At 44.3% G+C, this 18,730-nt stretch overlaps 1 protein-coding gene across 3 annotated transcripts in view; it reads right to left on the bottom strand.

Annotated features, from left to right (window-relative positions):
• Window positions 1–18,215, bottom strand: part of Scamp1 (secretory carrier membrane protein 1) — a 96,091-nt gene extending 77,876 nt beyond the window's left edge. Inside the window, exons 1-2 of one of the 3 annotated variants that reach the window (XM_042054786.1) lie at window positions 17,545–17,744; window positions 9,896–9,913 (exon numbers count right to left, since the gene is read on the bottom strand). In XM_042054786.1, coding sequence (XP_041910720.1) covers window positions 9,896–9,913; window positions 17,545–17,601 — 75 coding nt within the window. In that variant the 5' untranslated portion in view covers window positions 17,602–17,744. Of the gene's footprint in view, window positions 1–9,895; window positions 9,914–17,544; window positions 17,745–18,080 lie in introns of those variants that run through there. The other 2 variants (XM_038323315.1, XM_038323314.1) reach the window with 2 other exon arrangements.
• Window positions 18,216–18,730: the final 515 nt, after the last annotated feature.

Genomic DNA, 18,730 nt, shown 5'->3' with positions numbered 1-18,730 from the left:
ATTTCAGATAGGTGTTCTTCTTCATATCTTTCAAAGACTATAGAATATGGCATTTAAGATGTTTTAATAACTTAGGGCTTTTCTGACAATGAGACATGTCTGCTCCTGGCAGCACCAATCTACTTCAAGAGGAAGATGGGTATCAAAGAGGCTCCTTATGGAGTTGGTTAGCCATTTGGGCAAGAAACTGCTCTTGCCTGGACTGTTGCATAAACTGGATGTAAAAAAAACCCCACAGAGAGAGGACTGCTGAACTTGCCAAAAGGTGAGATGATCCTTCGGGGTTCCTGTTTCATGAAAGAGTCTGCGAGACATTCTGCAGGACACAGAAGAAAGTGACTGAACTGTCTTCAAAATTTCCTGCTTCATGAAAAAGTCTGCTGGATACTATGGGCCTGTAGGCTGAAGATGGATGCTCCAACAGTACAGAAAAACCTTGGGTAACCTGTCCAGGCAGCGAGATGTCTCTGTCATTTCTAGAGTTTTGGAAGTTGCTTACAATGCACTTCCAGTTTACTTAGGTAATATTAATTCCTTCTGGAGTCTTTGATGGAGTTGAAGAATGGGTAGTTATAGTTTTCCTTTGTTATGCTAAAAGATAAAATAGCTCTAAATATTGTAACTATAATTCTTGCTTGATCCCTGTTATATGTAATTTTACTATGTTAAAGTTAAAGACTTCCTTTTTGTTTAAACAGAAAAAGGGGAAATGGTGTAGGAGGTCCTTCTGTATTTGTGTTGCTTTCATTGATTGAATAAAAAACTGCCTTGGCCTTTTGATAGGGCAGAACTTAAACAGGTGGAGTAGATAGGCAGAGTAGGCAGAACTGGATGCTGGGAAGAAGGGCAGAGTGGCAGACGCCATGGCTCTCCTGCCCTAGACAGACACTGGTTAGACTCATGCTGGTAAGCCACAGCCAAGTGGCGATGCACATTAATGGAGATGGTTTAAACTAATATGTGAGAGTTAGCCAATAAGGGGCTGGAGATAATGGGCCAGGCAGTATTTGAATGAATACAGTTTATGTGTGGTTATTTCGGGGCTAAGCTAGCTAGCCGGGCGGATGGGACACGGCCTGCTGTTCATCGTACTACACTGGGATTAAAGTCACAGGCTATGTTTGCATGTGTACCATATGCAGACCTGTGCTTGCCCTCATCGGTCAGAAGAGAGTGTCAGATCCCCTGGAACCAGAGTTACTGATAGCTGTGAGTCACTATGTGGTTCCTGAGAATCCAAGCCAGGTCCTCTGCAAGAACCAACAAGTGTTCTAAACCACTAAGCATCTTTCCAGCCCCATTGTTTGAGGCAGGTACTTACCCTGTAGCCCTGGCTAGCTATCCTGGAACTCACTATGTAGCCCAGGCTGGCCTGGAACTCCCAGTAACAACATTCTATCTCAGCCTCTCAAGCACTGGGATTACAGGCATGATCCACAGAACTGGCTTAAACATTTTACAAAGTAATTTTAAATATACAGTAAGCACCTCTATAATATACAACAGTTAACTCAGAATGAATCAAAGCCTCAAAGCCCCAGTGTACATGTTAAACTATAAAACAGAAGAGAATGCAGACATACCCTTCATTATAGTGGGTTAAGCAATAATTTCTTATCTATGACAGCAAAATACAAATAAAAAAGTAAAAAATATAATGAATATCTAGAACTGGGGGAAATGTTGTGAATCATTTCTATGATGTGTGCCTGTGTGTCTAGAATATATAAAGAACTCACACAGTTCCATAACTTAAAAGAACACAGGCATGGGATCTTAATGGACTTCTTCAAGAAGGGAAACAAACAGCAATAAATAAGGATGTGAGGAAATGCTTAGCATCATCAGGCATCAGGGAAGTACAAGAACAGGTTATAATGCCACCCGACAACTTCTAGACATAAAAAGAGAAGCATTGTCAAGGATATGGAAAAACTAGAACCCCCTTCTCTACTACAGATAATAATGGTGGAACTGTTTCAGAACATAACGTGGTAATTAGTTACTCTGTGACCTAGAATACTTACTCCTAGATACATACCAAACAGCAAGAAGGCATATAACCAATCTGGAGCAAAATATTCAAAGTTCACAGCAGCATTACCCATAAAAGAATATTACATTTGAGTGGACAAGCAGCAAAAGCACATAATTCAACACTGTTTGCCAGTGAAGGGAAACGATACATGCCTGGGGTAGGGGAGACAACTCCATCAGAAAGGACTTGCAACACACACACAAGGACCTGAATTTGATCCTCAGGACCCAAGTTAAAAAGCTGGCATGATGGGCATACCTGCAATCCGCGAGCTGTAGAAGCAGACATAGGAAGAGCCCTGGGGCTTGCCAGCCAGCCAGCCCAGGTAAACTGCTGAGTCTCAGGCTACCAACGCCTGGTCTCAAAAACAAGGTGAATAGCTCCCAAGATAAAATATCTAAGGTTGTTCTCTGGCTTCCACAAATACAAGCAGACATGTGCATGCATACCTACACACATGTACACATTACATACATTTGTGTTCTTGTACATATCACACACAGCAAAGGAAAGGAGAAGTCTTGTTCCATACACAACATGGATAGACCTTCAGTATACTATGTTAAGGAAAAGAAAGTCACAAAAGACTACCTATTTCATGATTCCATTCTGAAATGTCCAGAGAATGTACCAGTGGTCACCTAGACCTGGCAGACTTTGGAGAAATACAAAGTGGCTGTTACAGGACACAGGTTTCCTTCTGGAGTGATGAATAATTTTTTGAATATAAGTAAGTGATAAACAGCCAAGTGAGCCTTCTAGATGCCTTCTAAACTACATGTCAAGGTTGTTTTGATGGGTTTTCTCTTTTGGTTTGTTGTTGGGGGTACAGAGAGAGAGAGATGGAGACAGAAAGAGATGACAGAGACAGAGAATAGAAATTAGTATCAGAGATGCTATTTCTTGGAAGAAATATAGCCAGCTACCTACAGATCATAATGCAAACCACCCAGTGCCCCATTAAATCAATAGATGTGCTCATTAGTGAAAGATACAAGGATGGGGGTTAGCAACAAAGGACTACATCATAACCCAATATGAACACTTGGTTATTACAGCTTCTGCATTCTATTAAATAAAGTCACCAAATTTCTTTTAAGTTTTGAGAAATTGGGTAGCAAATAGAGTTAAGTCCTGAAATTAGTGTGTGGAGCCCACAGACAATAAGCAGGCTGGTCACAAAACAGGAAAATCCTGGGTCACATATCTGTTCAGGTGACACCTTTCACTCCTAAACGTCACGGAACTCTTCAGTATGGAGGGAGATGAGCAGAGCCTTCCCACACAAGCACCCTTGTGGTACTCAACTGTTAAGAGTTTTCTTTCCCACGAAGAAATTTGTTTCCTCATGCATCATGGTTCCCTGTCATGATAATTGTGTTTCTGTCATCTTTTCATCTACTAAATATTGTGAAACACTGTGTTTACTTCCTCCCCTCATAACTGAGGAACCACTGAATGCTTTCGGGACTGTTGCTATCAAAGGGACCATGTAATAAGCAGCCTCTTGCACTTGGCCCTTTTCACTTAGCATAATGTGTTTAAGAACCCAATAACTGTGGCAGAGTTATGAGCAGTGGTTTACAAGTTCTTAATAGCTTCCTCATATTCTATTCAATCAACTTTTTAACTGTAATTCTTCCTCTTGAGTGTGAGTGTATCACTCATGTAGCATGTTCATATAAATTAACTGGCAGTTAAGCTCCCAGTACAGTACAGAGAACCCTAGCACCGCCCACCTTAATTCCCTATCACAATGGATCTATGGGGAAGGGGTGGTAATTGTGAAACCAGGATTTATCTCCTGCTGGCCTCCCATGACTGTGAAAGTAATCATAACTTTAAAAATCTATTCATGCAAATGTAACGGAAAGAGCACAAGATGTTCTTTTCAAAAGCCTGCAAACCTGTAAAACAGCCAAAATCATGACTCCCGTCAGTAAAACCTCCCTCTCAAGGTAAAGTGTCACAAAGACAAAGGAGCTCTCCTTACTTACTCTCGACTCACGTTGTGATACACAATAGCTTCTCAAATCCCCAAAGCTTGGGAAGGCAACCAATAATTTACATGTTTTGTTTTCATTACCATTTCTGTTACTACCAAAAACTTTAAAAGTTAATAAAAATTAGAGTGTGCCTTACTTAGAAAATAAGCAATTTGCTGTTAAGTAAGAAATAATCACATGTTGCAACCAAAGATAATCTTGCACTCTTATTTTCTTCATCTGATACCTCAAGACACTCCATCTTGTGTGCGTCAAAAGGAACTATAATAAGTCTAAGAAGATAAACAACACACACATTCTGAGGGGAAAAATTCAAGTAGTTTTTCTAAGGTACCTAAGAAACTTGGTTCTTACCAAGAAGACAAATGTCTTCAAAGTTTCTATTCCTTCCCTCAAGCCCCCTATCACCAGGCTTATGAACGTGAATAGTTCAAAGTACATTCTCTTATCAAATTAACTGTAAACACTAAACTCCCCCTGAAACAAAAATCTAAACATTTCCATTTTTTAAAAAAAATAGAAAAAAGTTATCTATTATTCCACTTGCATTAAGCTTAGGGTGTTAATTTGCATTTTATAATACTACACATAAGCAATCACTAAAACCCATGGCTATTTAAGATACCAAAGTTAGTACTATATAAATAAAAAGGTTTTTAAATCAACTTAAAATAAGCAGTGACAAACACCATCAAATAATAACACAACTGCATCTACCATACTCTCCCCTCAGCGCCTGCTGGCGCTTTGTTCCCTGTCACCTAGCACTGCATTTGTCCCAAATTTCCACGAGGATTGTCACTACCATTAGAGGAGTCCCACAGGTAAAATGCTGCCCCTTGGAATACACGCAGCTTCCTATTGCCCCCTTCTCTGGGGCAAAGTGGGAACTCCCAGTGTTTATTAGGATAGAATGTTTCCATGCTGGGCGTTAGTTTCCCTGTACGTCTGACGCAGTCTTTGCTAGCCATACAGCTGGAAGTGTAGCGCCGCAGTAGAGCACTAGCACTGGCCCGGCCTGCCTGTGGGCCTGGCTTTGATTTCCAGCAGCACACACAAGAAGAGAATGTTGTACACACTAAAACCACTAACATTCAAATATCTGATCTGAAGGGGTGAACCACCTCCCAACCAGTTGGTCAGATAAGTCCCTGAAGCTCCCAAAGCAATACAGGCTGTCACTGCTGGTTACCCACTAGAACTAGACAGTAAAACCCCAGTGCTAAAGAGACCACACGGGGTGATCACAAGACAAACAACAAACAGGAACTGAGCCAGAGCTTACACGTGTCATCAATGGTCTAAAGAAACCATGGACCGGGGTACACGAGTGGAAAGTCTTGGCTGGCTGCTCAGGAGGGAAAACATACTGGCACTGTAAACACAGTCAACAGCAGCCCATGGTTAAGGACGCCCGCCCACCACAGTCACTAGTGGGAAAGCTGCTGCTGCTGGTGGCTAAGTGATGTGTCTGTCAAACTGCCCTCTAATCAACTCTGCTTAGACACACAGACCAGTGCTGACCCCAGCTTTCAGCAGACAGGCTTATTTTGCATTTGGTGACTTCAGTGACTCGTAACTGGCCCAAGGCCGAGAACTGTTGAGAACTAAACACTAATGGCACAGCTGTTTCTTCCTCCCTCCAAGGCTTGGGAACATCAGGAAAGAAAGGATAAGAGAAACTGCATGCCCAGAAGGAGGAGAGTGTGAGAGAAGGCTTTCTTTCCAGAATGACATGGCCACTGAACTCTCAAGCCTGCTCAAGATTGGGCCCACTCAACATTCTGTGACAGAGAGGGCAGCCGGCCATGTCTCTCTATGAGGACATAAATGCAATGAATGAGTGGTTGCTGGAGGAGGGGACATTTTCTCCTTAGCCACTAGTAAGGTGCCCATGTGCCTGTAAACAATCCTCACCCATGCTCTTATAGACAACACTTATTAAACTCAAAGTCACAAGAAAGAAAGGGGGAGAAAGGGAAGAGAGAGCAGGGACAGACAGACAAGTCATGACAATGGAAGGGGAACCCCCTAGGAAGAAAAAAGGAGCAGAAAGAGTTGGGGGTAAAGACAAGAAAGAGTTATAGGGGCATGTCAATATAATCGAAATACATTAAAACGTATGAAATGTCCTAATAAAATCCATTGATAGGTATAATTAATATATGCCAATAAAAAATTTTAAAACACAAATATCTGATTGTGTCTATTTTTAAAGTTAAAATTAGCAGTTCATAACTATTACACACACACACACACACACGTCTCCTTTGTGGTGCGAGCTCACCAACACTCAGCGCTGGACCTCACTAATGCTCAAAATGCATAGGGCTTCCTACGTGTGCTTCCCGCTCTATGAGCTCCTGCAGCTCCAGTGTTCCGGCTTCTAGGAAAAATGTATTCCTCGATTTATCTACACTCTACAGAGTTAATGGAAGATTTTCTTTTAAGGGAATTTTTAAAGAAAAGATTATCAAGTTGGTAACATTGATATAATATTCATAATTGCAATGCAGAAGCAGGTAAAAACCCATCGTGCTGGTTTAAGCGCCGACACACGCGGTGGGCTAGAGGCAGTTACAACACTGGTGCAGCCGAGCTGAGAAGCTGGGCAGTAGCACACACCTGGAGACACCAGGTGACTTCAAGCATGAGGGCTGTGTAGATAAAGTATTTCTTCTCCTTTGTGAAAACAGACACTAAGGAAAGGTCCCGTGGTGCTCAACTGGGGAGTCTTTTCAACCAACAGCAGTAGACCAACTGATGTCCATACGCCAAAGAATGAGTTTGGCCCTTACCTCACACCATACATAAAATTAACTAAAAGTGAATCTTGAAACTAATACAAGGGCTAGATAAAACTATAAAATTCTTAAGGGAAAACATAAGGGTAAAACCTCCTCACCTTAGATTTGGCAAAGAAGTTTTAGATAGGACACCAAACACAAACAACTAAAGCCGATGGAGCGGGACACCGGCAATCGCACCACCTGGGAGGTAAAGACAAGGGGATCAGGAGGTCCAGTCCAAAGTTGAAAACGATAAACATTGGACTTTGTCAAAATTAGAAGCTGATGTGTGTGCGCACAAGTGCATGTGTCACTGAGGACAAAGCCAGAGCCTCACACACACTAAAGCAAGTGACCCAACAGATAGGGCCCCATGCAACTTTTATTCACGAAATTCAAAGGATGTCAAGAAAATGAAAATGGGAGGAAATATTTCCAAGACAAATAACTGATAACGGACTCGTATCTAGAATATAGTTTAAATCTCTTAGAGCTAGCTCAGTTTTTAAATCAGCTAAATAGCCCAATCTCAAATCAGACAAAGGGTGTGAACAGACATTTCTCCAAAGACACAATGTCTAGTACGTACACAAAACAGTCCCCAACACTAGGCGAATACAAATCAAAACCACAAGTCTCACGGTGGCCATAGTGGTGCAAGTCTTTAATCCCCAGCACTCCAGAGACTGGAGCAGACGATTAATAGCTAGGATGGCTGGACTCAAAACCAGGCAATAACAAGCACTGTCTACACACAGGGAACTGCATTCTCCAGCAGCCATGGTGGAAACTGGCTTCACAGTTCCTCTGTTGAGAGTTGTCATGTGACCTGAGTACATACCCACGAAATCTAAACACAAGCGTTCAAATGAAAGTGTGCACAAGTACAGCAGCATTATTCAGAACAGCCAAAATAGGAGAGGAAACAGCCCAAGTGTCCAGCAGCCAATGAACTGACATGATCCGGGGAGCAGGGCGAGGGCAGCTGTGGAGGGAACCGGCTCTTGTGCATGCTAAGAGAAGCTCTTCCACTGGGCTCCACCTGCTCAAAAGTCTTCATTCTTACACAGGAAAGGGACTGCGCTTCGACCCCAGTACAGCTGTGAGGTCACAAGTAACAGAACAGCAGAGTCTGCCCCCACAGGAACTAGGGCAATAAACGACAGCGGTACGTGCATTTGTTGTCTCCCACACTTACTGCTAAAGCTCCCCTGGTATTTTAAAAACAAACTTTGGATCTGTGCTATTCCAGTACAATATTAAAAATTATTAAAAATTACATATAAATATAGCTTTTATTCATCATAGTTTTGAAAAAAGTCACACTGCATTTACTGTTTGTGAGTTTTCACTGAAATAAACAGGTGCTGAGGAAGGGACATCTAAAGCACATACAGGAAGGACACAAGCTTCCACAGACGTGGGTTTATCCAACATCCATGTAGTCAAGAGCAGCCACACTGCAGAACAGGAAGTCTAGACAACCCTCAGAAGCCCTAAACAGAGGGCTCCTACCTGAAAAGCTCGATCATGTGAGGCCAACATCCCTCAGCAGAGGACATGATTTAGCAACTGTATTATGAACAAACATTAATCACTGCTCCTTCATCAGGAACTGAACTCAGAGCGTAGCAGTCTCCAAGAACGTGAAGTCTCCGCTCTTGCTTACATGATCAATGCCAACTCCAATATCTACTAGGGTAGGACATCAGAGAGCGTGTGTTCATTAAATGTTGTAGCTACAGACATGTAGCAACCACAGAGTCCCAAAATAGAGAAAAAATCTCTCCCTTAGCATCTCTACAGCCCACCCAGCCTCGGCTTGAATAATTCCACCAAGCACTGGAGGATCGACTTCTACAAAAGCATTGCCAGGCTATTCAAACTGATTAAATAATCTCTCTGTTGGGACAAAGTCCACCTTGATGCAGAAAGCCAATAAGCCTTGGATTCTTTATCTAAAGCAACAAATAATAAGTTTGTTCACTTAAGTAAGCAAGGAGACGTCAAGTACCTGATGGCGGCTTGACTTCCCTTTAGCTTTCGCTCGACTAAATGCTCAGTGAGTGCTTTTGAGTCTGCCTTCGACTTGCTTCTCGACCCAGGTCCTTCCTGGCTGCTCTCACTGGACATATTTTACCATGTTCAAACCACTCTAACCATGTACTTAGCTAATGAGAACAGTAACTAAGTGATTACACCTGAGCAAAAGATTGTAGAATTATTACTTTTTTGGAACTTGTCACTCATCTCATTAATCCAATACATATATTTTTAGCAACTTGGTATCAAAGTGGCAGTTTGACATAATAAGAAATAATGGGGGCTGAGACTATATCTCAGTGGTACAGCATTTGCCAGAGGGAGGACCTGACTTCAGATGCCCGGAATCCATGGAAAGCCAGGTATGGTGGCATACCTGTGATCCCAGCGCTTTTACAGCAAGAGTGGAGTGGATGCAGGGGAACCCCTGGACACCGATGTACCAAGAACAACATAAACTCTGTCTCCAACTAGGCAAAGAGCCAGGACCCACACCAAAGGCTGTCCTCTGACCTCCACACAGTGACGTCATCACACATCCTGACACTGATGTACACAGCAGTGAACAACATGCAACTATCTCTAAGTAGGTGGAAAGCCAGGACCCACACAAAGGCTGTCCTCTGACCTCCACAACAATGATGTCTCACATCCTGTCCACCCATATTCACACAAACACAGACATCTTTTGCATACACTCACAAACATACAAAGAACAGAACCACTAAATTCATTGGCTATACATTCAGTACTACATAATATTGACCATACTTAAACATGTTTAATAATATTGGCCTAAGAACAATTTCAGTTTTGTCCAGAGTCATCACCTCGAGCATGGCTGTTGGTAAAGCTACTGAGCCTGCTCTACTTTGCTTTCCTGATGCTGCAACAAAAGGTCCTGGCCAAAACCACTTAGGGAGGAGTGTTGAGACGGCTCATACAATACAGTTCATCACGGGAAAGAGAGGTAGGAACTCAGACAGGAACCAGAAGGCCCGCAGGGAAACACTGCTTACTGAGGTAACTCTGGGATCCTCAGCTACCTCCTAAAACAGCCCAGCATCACCTGCTCAGGGGTGGGAATGCCCACAGAGGTCTGGACCCTCCTACACCAATTAGCAATGTCTGGATACTGGTTTTAAAAAAGACAGCAGCTTTGTGCTGTACCCCAGTGAGCGTGTCCACCGTCCCGAAAATGCCGAACTGGACTGAAGCATTTCTACACAGGGCTGATCCTGAACACCCGACACTAATGAGCACCCAAGTAAGAAGGCTTATCTCAAGCCAATTAGAGGTGCTTTTAAGGCATGGCTTGGACTTAAATAACATTAATGACTATTGTTAGGAGATTGTACCAGCGACTGGAAGGAGTTACTTTGAAGTGAGAACAGGCTTCTGGTCTCCCAGGGTTCAGTAGGGAAAGTACCTCTTGAGAAGCTATACTGAAAGCCAGAAGAAAGTAGAGCTGGGTCTGAAGCAAGGAACGGCTACTTCTTTGCACAGGAACGCTGCCATTCACCAACCACTGAATGCCACCTACTTCCCCTCCATTTTAATGGAGTCTCCCAAGCTCTCTCGGTACTGTCTCACCATTTTATGCCAGCTACAACTTTTCAGTTCACAGGTCTCTGTCAGGCAAGGCAGCCATTCTTGTCAAGAAGTGGAGTCTGACTCCCGACTCACCTTTTTTAAAATCTAAGATGACTTGTGACTTATTTTGACCAGCAGTAGGAGTGGCATGTGACCACAAAACCCTTCCGGCTTCGGCTCTTGCTCTCCTTTGACACTGCTGGTTTTGTATCTGCAAAGTTCAGGCTATGCCTGGCAAAGGCACCACATGGAATAAAAACAGCCCAACCACTGCCTGTGCCGGCAGCTCCAGGTAACAAGCAGGCAGTGAACTGAAGACACCTTAAACCACGCATTCAAGCTGTCAGATAACTGAAGACACATTAGAGAAAAAAAAAGCCAGAAACTCTAGCTCAAATGTCAAGATCATCAACTAGCAACTGTGTTTGGACATTGTTCATGCTAAATGATCACGGAGACAGTGGTAAATAGTGCTGCATTTTCATGAGCAGCACCTAACTCAAATATAATCAATGCTCAGTATGTGCTTTTCAAAGGGCTAACCGAGGACAATAGAGCATGGATTCAGGCAGTTGACATGGATGAATCACTGTGTCCCTAAGTAATACGGAAAGATAAGGTTTTCAAAATGTAACCATTACAGAAAAAATACTGCAACATTTTCCTAATGCTATCCAGTCTCCAGACTCTAAATTTTAAATGGGTGGAGAAGAAAGATCAACTCACTGTAGATAGTACTATAAAAATAGATGACAGTGTCCATGTTAAAAACACAAGTGGTCCTGGAATCTGAATATTTGTATCTCCCACACACCCACCCAAGGTAAATATATCAAAGCCTAATGCTGAAGAGGCACTATTACAAGGTGGCTTCAGAGGTAGCCAAGTCACAGGGCTGTGGCCTCCCAGACTGAATTAATGCCCTTATAAGAGAGGACACACGTGAGATTACCCTGAATGTGCCATCTACAGAATTACTGATTCATATGCAACACTGGTGTGTTAGAGCCTCCCTTCAGACTTGCCAGTTTCCGGAACTGTGAGCACTAAACCTGCCATCTATAAACAACCCAGGGCGATAGATTTCATCACAGCAGCCTGAATGCTAACTGGCAACTTTGAATTATAGGAAACAGTCAGTGACAAAATTCTTTTCCAGGGGTCTTTCTAAACATTCCAGGCTGGCCTCAAAGTCATGATCCTCCAGTCTTTTCCACCCAAGTGGCGAAATGACAGGTGCTGGCTACCCTATCAGGCTCAACTAAATTCTTAAGACGCCACTAAAATTACACTAAGATGTTAGATAGGTGAGATACCACTTTGCAGACTGTTTTTAAAAGATCACAGTGTCAGAGGATAGCTCTGCAGGGGAGTGCTTGCTCAACTAATGCTCAAGGCCTTGAGCCCATCCTCTGAATTGCAACAAAAGAAAAACCCAAAACTGATTACAGTAGTGGCTGAGACATTCTGCAAGGCATTATAAATCACATGGTATCTAAACTATGTATTTTCTTTTACAGTTTTCATTTATAAATTAGGTATTATAAGAGATCAACAACCAATAAAATAGATCATAATACATGGTATAAAACTTACAAAATATTTCTAGGAATTAGAGAATGGCTCAGTGGATAAAGTGCTTGCTGAGCAAACACAGAAATCTGAACTCAGATCCTGTCCATTCCCATAAAAAGCCAGGCATAGGCTGGGCGGTGGTGGTGCATGCCTTTAATCCCAGCACTCGGGAGGCAGGCAGAGGCAGGTGAATCCCTGTGAGTTCGAGGCCAGCCTGGTCTACAAGAGCTAGTTCCAGGACAGCTAGGACTGTTACACAGGGAAACCCTTGTCTCAAAAAAAAAAAAAAAAAAAAAAAAAGCCAGGCATGATGCCATACCAGAAAGGCAGAGACAGGAAGATCCCCGGGGCTTGTAGCCAGCTAGTCTAGCCAATTACTGAGTTCCAAGTTCAGTGAGAGTCCATGTCTCCAAACATAAGGAAGAGGGTGGTAAGACAGCTCAGCCTGTAAAGGGCTACACACAAGCCTGACAACATGAGTTTGATCCCAGAGCCCATGCAGACATGAAAAGAGAGCCAAAGTTGTCCTCTAACCACCACATATACACCATCATGTGTGCACACATGCATGCATACATACATGGTAGTAGTAATAATAATAATAATAATGTTTAGATAAGATAGAGAATGATAGAGGAAGACACTTGGGAAAAAACATTAAAATCCAGATAACCTTGGTCTAGACTCTAGAGTCTAGCAGGAAAAAGCACTTGGTATTAGTAATGAACTAAATACTAACAACCTTTTTTTCTTTCTTTTTTTTTTTCTTTTTTTCTTTTTTGGTTTTTTGAGACAGGGTCTCCCTCTGTAACAGTCCTAGCTGTTCTGGAACTAGCTCTTGTAGACCAGGCTGGCCTCAAACTCAGAGGGATTCACCTGCCTCTGCCTCCCGAGTGCTGGGATTAAAGGCGTGCGCCACCGCCCTCCCAGCCATACTAGCGCCTTTTTAAAGCCACCATGCACTGACACTTTCTGCATGCTTGCATATAGTCCTGGGGTCCTGGGAGTGCTCCTAGGGAGCAGATGTCCTACTCAGGATCACTACTGCTGTGATGAAACACCACGACCTAAGAAACAACTCGGGGAGGAAAGGGTTATTGCAGCTTACACGTCCGGGTTATAGTTCATCACTGAGGGAAGTCAGGGCAGGAACTCAAACAGGGCTGGACACAGAGGCAGGAGCTGATGCAGAGGTCATGGAGGAGTGCTGCTTACTGACTTGCTCCTCATGGCTTGTCTAGTCTGCTTTCTTATAGAACCCAGGATAGCATCACCCACAGTAGGCTGGGCGCTCCCACATCAATCACTAATTGAGAAAATGCTCTACAGCAGTGGTTCTCAATCTTCCTAATGCTGTGACCCTTTAATACCTCCACCCCATCATAAAATTATTTCGCTGCTACTTCATAACTGTAATTTTGCTACTGCTATAAATTGTAAGGTACATATCTGATGCCTGATGAGACACCCCTAAAGCAGTCGTGACCCACAGTTGAGAATGACCGTCCTAGAACCCAATCCTATTTCTTCCAGTTGGGATTCCCTCCTCTGAGGACTCTAGCCTGTATCAAGCCGACATAAAATTATCCCGCAGAAGATAGTTGATCCTATTCTATAGACTAGTAATCTGGGCTGACAGAGCTGAGTGGCTTTCCTAGGCATCTAGCTGATGGGTGATACAATCAGGATCATAGCAAGGCCTTTTCAGACTCAGAAGTCCACACTCAGACCCCAGCCTCTGCTCCACTCCACAGAGCCTCAAGGCTAAGGTCCACATAAGAATAAGGAGTAGAGTTGACGCAATGGCTCACCCTGCAAAGGTGCTTGCTGCACAAACCCAGGCAACTGAGTTTGATCCCCCAGGAACCCACACAAAGGTGGAAGAAGAAAACCGATGCCACAGATTTGTCCTCTGACCTCCACTTGCACACTGGAACACTGGCACCCCACTCCCCCAAACACAATAACAATAACTTTTTTAAAATTTATTTATTATGTATACAATATTCTGTCTGCATGTATGCCTGCAGGCCAGAAGAAGGCACCAGACCTCATTACAGATGGTTGTGAGCCACCGTGTGGTTGCTGGGAATTGAACTCAGGACCTTTGGAAGAACAGGCAATGCTCTTAACCACTGAGCCATCTCTCCAGCCCAATAACAATAATTTTTAAAAAGGAACAAGTATATCCGGTGCTGCCAACAACGGGCGAGGACCTGGACACATGTCGTTTAGCAGCAATCTACAGATGGGAGCAGCCAACCTGCCCCTTTGGTTTTCACCCAGAGGATATCCTGACTAAATATATTGAGGATAGATACTTCCAAGCTCTGAATTCTGATTCTCCTTGTGTTTTAAAAATTAGTTAATTTAAATGTTATTTTTGCCAGATGGTGGTGGCGCACACCTTTAATCCCAGCACCTGGGAGGCAGAGGCAAGTGGATCTCTGAGTTCGAGGCCAGCCTGGTCTACAAGAGCTAGTTCCAAGACAGCCACCAAACACCAAAGCTACAGAGAAACTTTGTCTCGAAAACAAACAAAAAAAAATTGTTATTTGCATGATTTATCTAATTCAATTACATTAATATACAAAAACATATTAGAAGGTCTAAAGATATCCTGGTCCCCTATTAATACCACCTTTCTATGAGCAAATGACACTCCCTCCAGCATTTAAGCATGTGTTTGTAGGTCAACTGCAGGAGTCTGTATTATTGGCCTCTACTGGTTTACTCTTTTACTTTACAGGCATATCTGACCTCTGTATTAAACTAATACCCACAAAATTAGAGGTGTTGCCTCAATATCTGTTGGTTAAATGAAAACTAAACAGAATAAGGGACTTTTAGCAACTGTTCCAAAAATACATGTTGAGTATGTAGACAACATTTGTCCTTTACTTTGGGGACAGGGTCTCAATGTTAGCCCTGGCTGGCCTATAACTCTCTACATCAACCATGCCGGGGCTCAAATTTGTGATAATCCTCCTGCCTCTATTCCTGAGTGCTGGGATTCAGACATGCATAGCTATATATAGCCCTTTTCTAGATTTAAAGCCACATTTCAAGAACTCCAAAATGGATTTTCGTAAATTTCCCAAAATTAATATTTTGTTTAAGATTACCATAGATTTTTAATTACTTCAACTTTCTTATGCACAATAAAGGACATTGAAATTCCACAATGTGGTTCACTAGGCCTATCATAACCACTGGAATAAAGAAGGTGTTCAGAGAAGATGTAGGAACTGAATTCAACAAAGAATTTTACCATAGTCAATAAAATCGAGAAAGCTATTGTACTGTACATCTAAGGAGATATAATTTTTTACAAAAGTGTCCCTGGCCCAGCACTGCAGGGACAGTGGGGAACAGCGCCCAAGAGGTGTGAAAGCAAAGGCCCGAAACCCAGACCAGGTCAGCGTTTGCTACAAGAGTTTCAAAAACCAAACACGCACAATCGGGAGTGCCAAGTAGGAGATAACTAAGGACAGTGGATTACAAGTGTCAAAACCAAATTTAAAAAGTCAGTGATCATAAAGTAGCTAAACATTCTGGGAACTTAGTAAATAAGGGTATGAAAAAAAATATTTCAACAGTCACTTCTACATAAAATGAAGCGAAAGCAGCAGATAGAAGGGTTCCTTTGAGACACAGAAGGGTGGTTAGATACAAACAGCGATAGACACGTGGACACCAGCAGTGCTGTGACAGCCACCACAAATGAAGAAACGTGGTAAAAGAGAAGTCAACAAAACCTTCAAAGCATCTGATGGATTTGAATCATTGTCCTGAATGCATCCACTTACAGAAAACCGAAAATGTTAATCATTTTTTACCATGATTAATACTTGAAAACTATTTGGTGTTTAGAATAATCACAGCAACCTTATGCCTGGCAAAAAGGAAGGAATCATGGCAACATTATAAGTCACAAAACAGTCTGTGATAAGAAGCCAGGATCTCACCCTATCAAGAGATTAATATGAAAGGAACCGTGAAACGGGTGACCAAATGTAAAATCAACAGCCACGTGGTCAGATGCATAATAAACAGCATCAAAGAATTATCGTAGCTAGGAGAAGCAAATGGGTTCTTAATGTTTTACCTTTAAATGTTTTTAAATAACACCCAACTGACAAATTATGAAATGTTTCTTTTGGGTATCCATAATTTAAGAATAACCCAATTTTTCACTACATAGAAGTGAATCCAATACTAAATGAAACAAAACTTCCGGTAGGGGATGGGGAACAGGGAACGTGGAACTTCCTTTAAAATGCTCCTGGGTGGCTTATCTGTAATCACAGATTACACTTGAGAGGCTGAGGTAGAAGGGTAGAAAGTTCCCAACCAGCTACACTACATAGTGATGCCCTGCCTCAAAACAACAAAAAAACAAAGACCAAAGCAAATGAATGAGAGGAGAGGGGTAGAAAGGTATGGTCAACTGAAGGGTGACAGTTGCCTCTGTATTTTTGTAAAATGAGTCCAGCTGTCAAGTATAAGTAGATGGCTTCATTAAAATAATCCTTCATGAAGTCATGAGGTTAAACCATCAGAACAGGGGTGCTGTTTCCTCCAATATTGTCAGCAAGCCACAAAAGGACTAAAAAGAGGTAAGCCCAAGAAGCCAGAAGCCGCACTTGGGTGACCACAAATTAGTTCCTATTTCACCTTTGTGACTACAAATTTAAGTTTGCATTGCAGAAAAGACTAACCAAGCTAGCAGTTGGAAGAAATTGTCTTGCTATGCCTCACAGTCATTAAGAGATCCAAAGTAGTTTTCAAGGCAGAGTTCGGTCGCGGCATTAATTTGAAAGCAGATGACAAACATTTAAAGGGCCTGCCAGGCCATTTGTGTCCCAAGCCCTTCCGGAGGCTGGGGATCATGTCTACTCCAAGGAAAGCAACTCACGTGAGGAACGGAACCCTCAAACAGCCGGGGTGACGCACTCCCAGCTTGGAAAATTGCCCAGGTCCACCTCGCTAACAGCAGCTAGGTGGGGAATTGTCCGCATGCACTATTGTTTCCAGATGTTTATTTTTAACTTCTGTTTGATGCCGGTTTCCCTAAGCTGGGCCCGGAGGGAAAGGGGCCTCTGGCAGCGCCACTAGTGGCTCTGGGCGCCACCGACTTTCGATAATAAAAACACCCCTTTATCTTTTTATCGCAGCGTCCGTGTACCCGCGCCTCTCTCCGGTGCACCTCTGCCATCACCGCACGCAGCACCGGCGCCAGGTCCCCATGACAACCCAGCCCGGGAGCCCCGGCCTCCCGGCCCCCGCCCCGCGGCCCTCCGCGCCGGCCGGAGTAGTGGCGGCCACACCTGCCCGGCTCCGCTCCGGGCCAGGCTCCGGGTCCCGCGGGTCCGCGGCCCGGCGCGACACTCCAGGCTGATGGCGGAGCCGGTGACTCTACGACCCGAGACCCTCGGGGCAGGGCCTCCGCGGCCACCGCGACGCTCGGCGCGGGCTAGGGCAGCGGCCCGGCGCTCACCTTGAACGGATTATTGAGATCTGGATCCGCAAACGGGTTGCTGTCAAAATCCGACATCGCCCCGGCACTGCGCGTCACCCACCCGAGCCCGGCGCCGAGACAGAGACGAGGCGAGGCCGCCGCCCCCCTGCGCGCTCACGTCGCCGCCGCCGCCGCGCAGATCCGGGTGCAGCTCGCGGGCCACCTAGCCGGCCCTGCCACTGAGCATGCCCGGTGCGGCGGCGGCCCGCGGCGCCCAGCCGTCCGGCCGTCCCTTCCCGCCTGGATCTGCGCTCCGGGCTCTGCCTCCGACCGAAGAGCGAGCGCAGGCGGAGGGCAGGTTACAGGCCCCGGGTCCCTAAGACCCACCCAGCGCGGCTGGGGAAGGGGACGTGCTCCGTGGAGGGGGAGGTGGTACGCGCAGATTGCACGTGGCAGGTGGGGAGGCAACCTGGAGAGCGAGGCGGAGACCCTTCCGCCGCAGGTGCCAAGGATTACAGCCCCCACCCAAGAGCGGGGAGTGGGTCCGAAAGCAATTAAAAACTCCTGGCCCCCACCTGGGAAGCCCAAACCAGTCCCTCCAGTCCTAGGTTACTGCTAAGTCCCGGAGAGCGGCTTCGCGCTGAGGATCCGGACTTGCTCCAAGAAAAGGCAAGATTCAGTGCCGAGGGACCCAGCCCCTGCCTCCATCCTCCCTCCCCGCTCGGAATCGCTGGGGGCGTGAGAAGGCGGAGCAGGTGGCAGAGTCTAGCGATCAAGGCCCGCAAGTTAATAATAGTGGGAGAGAAATTGTCGACTTTTGTTTTCAGGCATTTGGATGCAGAATGCAGACTACACACCTCTTGATTTTTTTTTTTTTTTTTTTTTTTTTTTTTTTTTTTTTTTTTTTTTTTTTTGCCTGCTCTCTTCCCAGTGCCGGGAATGACTATTGAAACCTGTACTTGTAAATGACTGGCACGTTATATCAGCCCTTGCGCCATCCCGGAACTTGTTGAGAGGGCATAGCTTTCCCAACTCTAACCTTCCTTCCATTCAGAACGGCTCTTGGGCGAAGCTATGAAAATCCAGAATTTTTTTTGGTGGGGGAGGGGTACTTAGATGATAGCTGCTTGTAGGCAGCCAACAAACAGCACCAACTGATTAGGAAGTAGGCACCCAACAGCGATCGCCACAAGGTGGTAAGACTCTAGATTTGGAAAAACGCAAT

The sequence above is a fragment of the Arvicola amphibius genome, chromosome 3, assembly GCF_903992535.2.
Source record: "Arvicola amphibius chromosome 3, mArvAmp1.2, whole genome shotgun sequence".
Classification (NCBI taxonomy): Eukaryota; Metazoa; Chordata; class Mammalia; order Rodentia; family Cricetidae; genus Arvicola; species Arvicola amphibius.
Note: the sequence above shows the minus strand (reverse complement) of the source record. Positions and strands in the feature narration are given on the sequence as shown.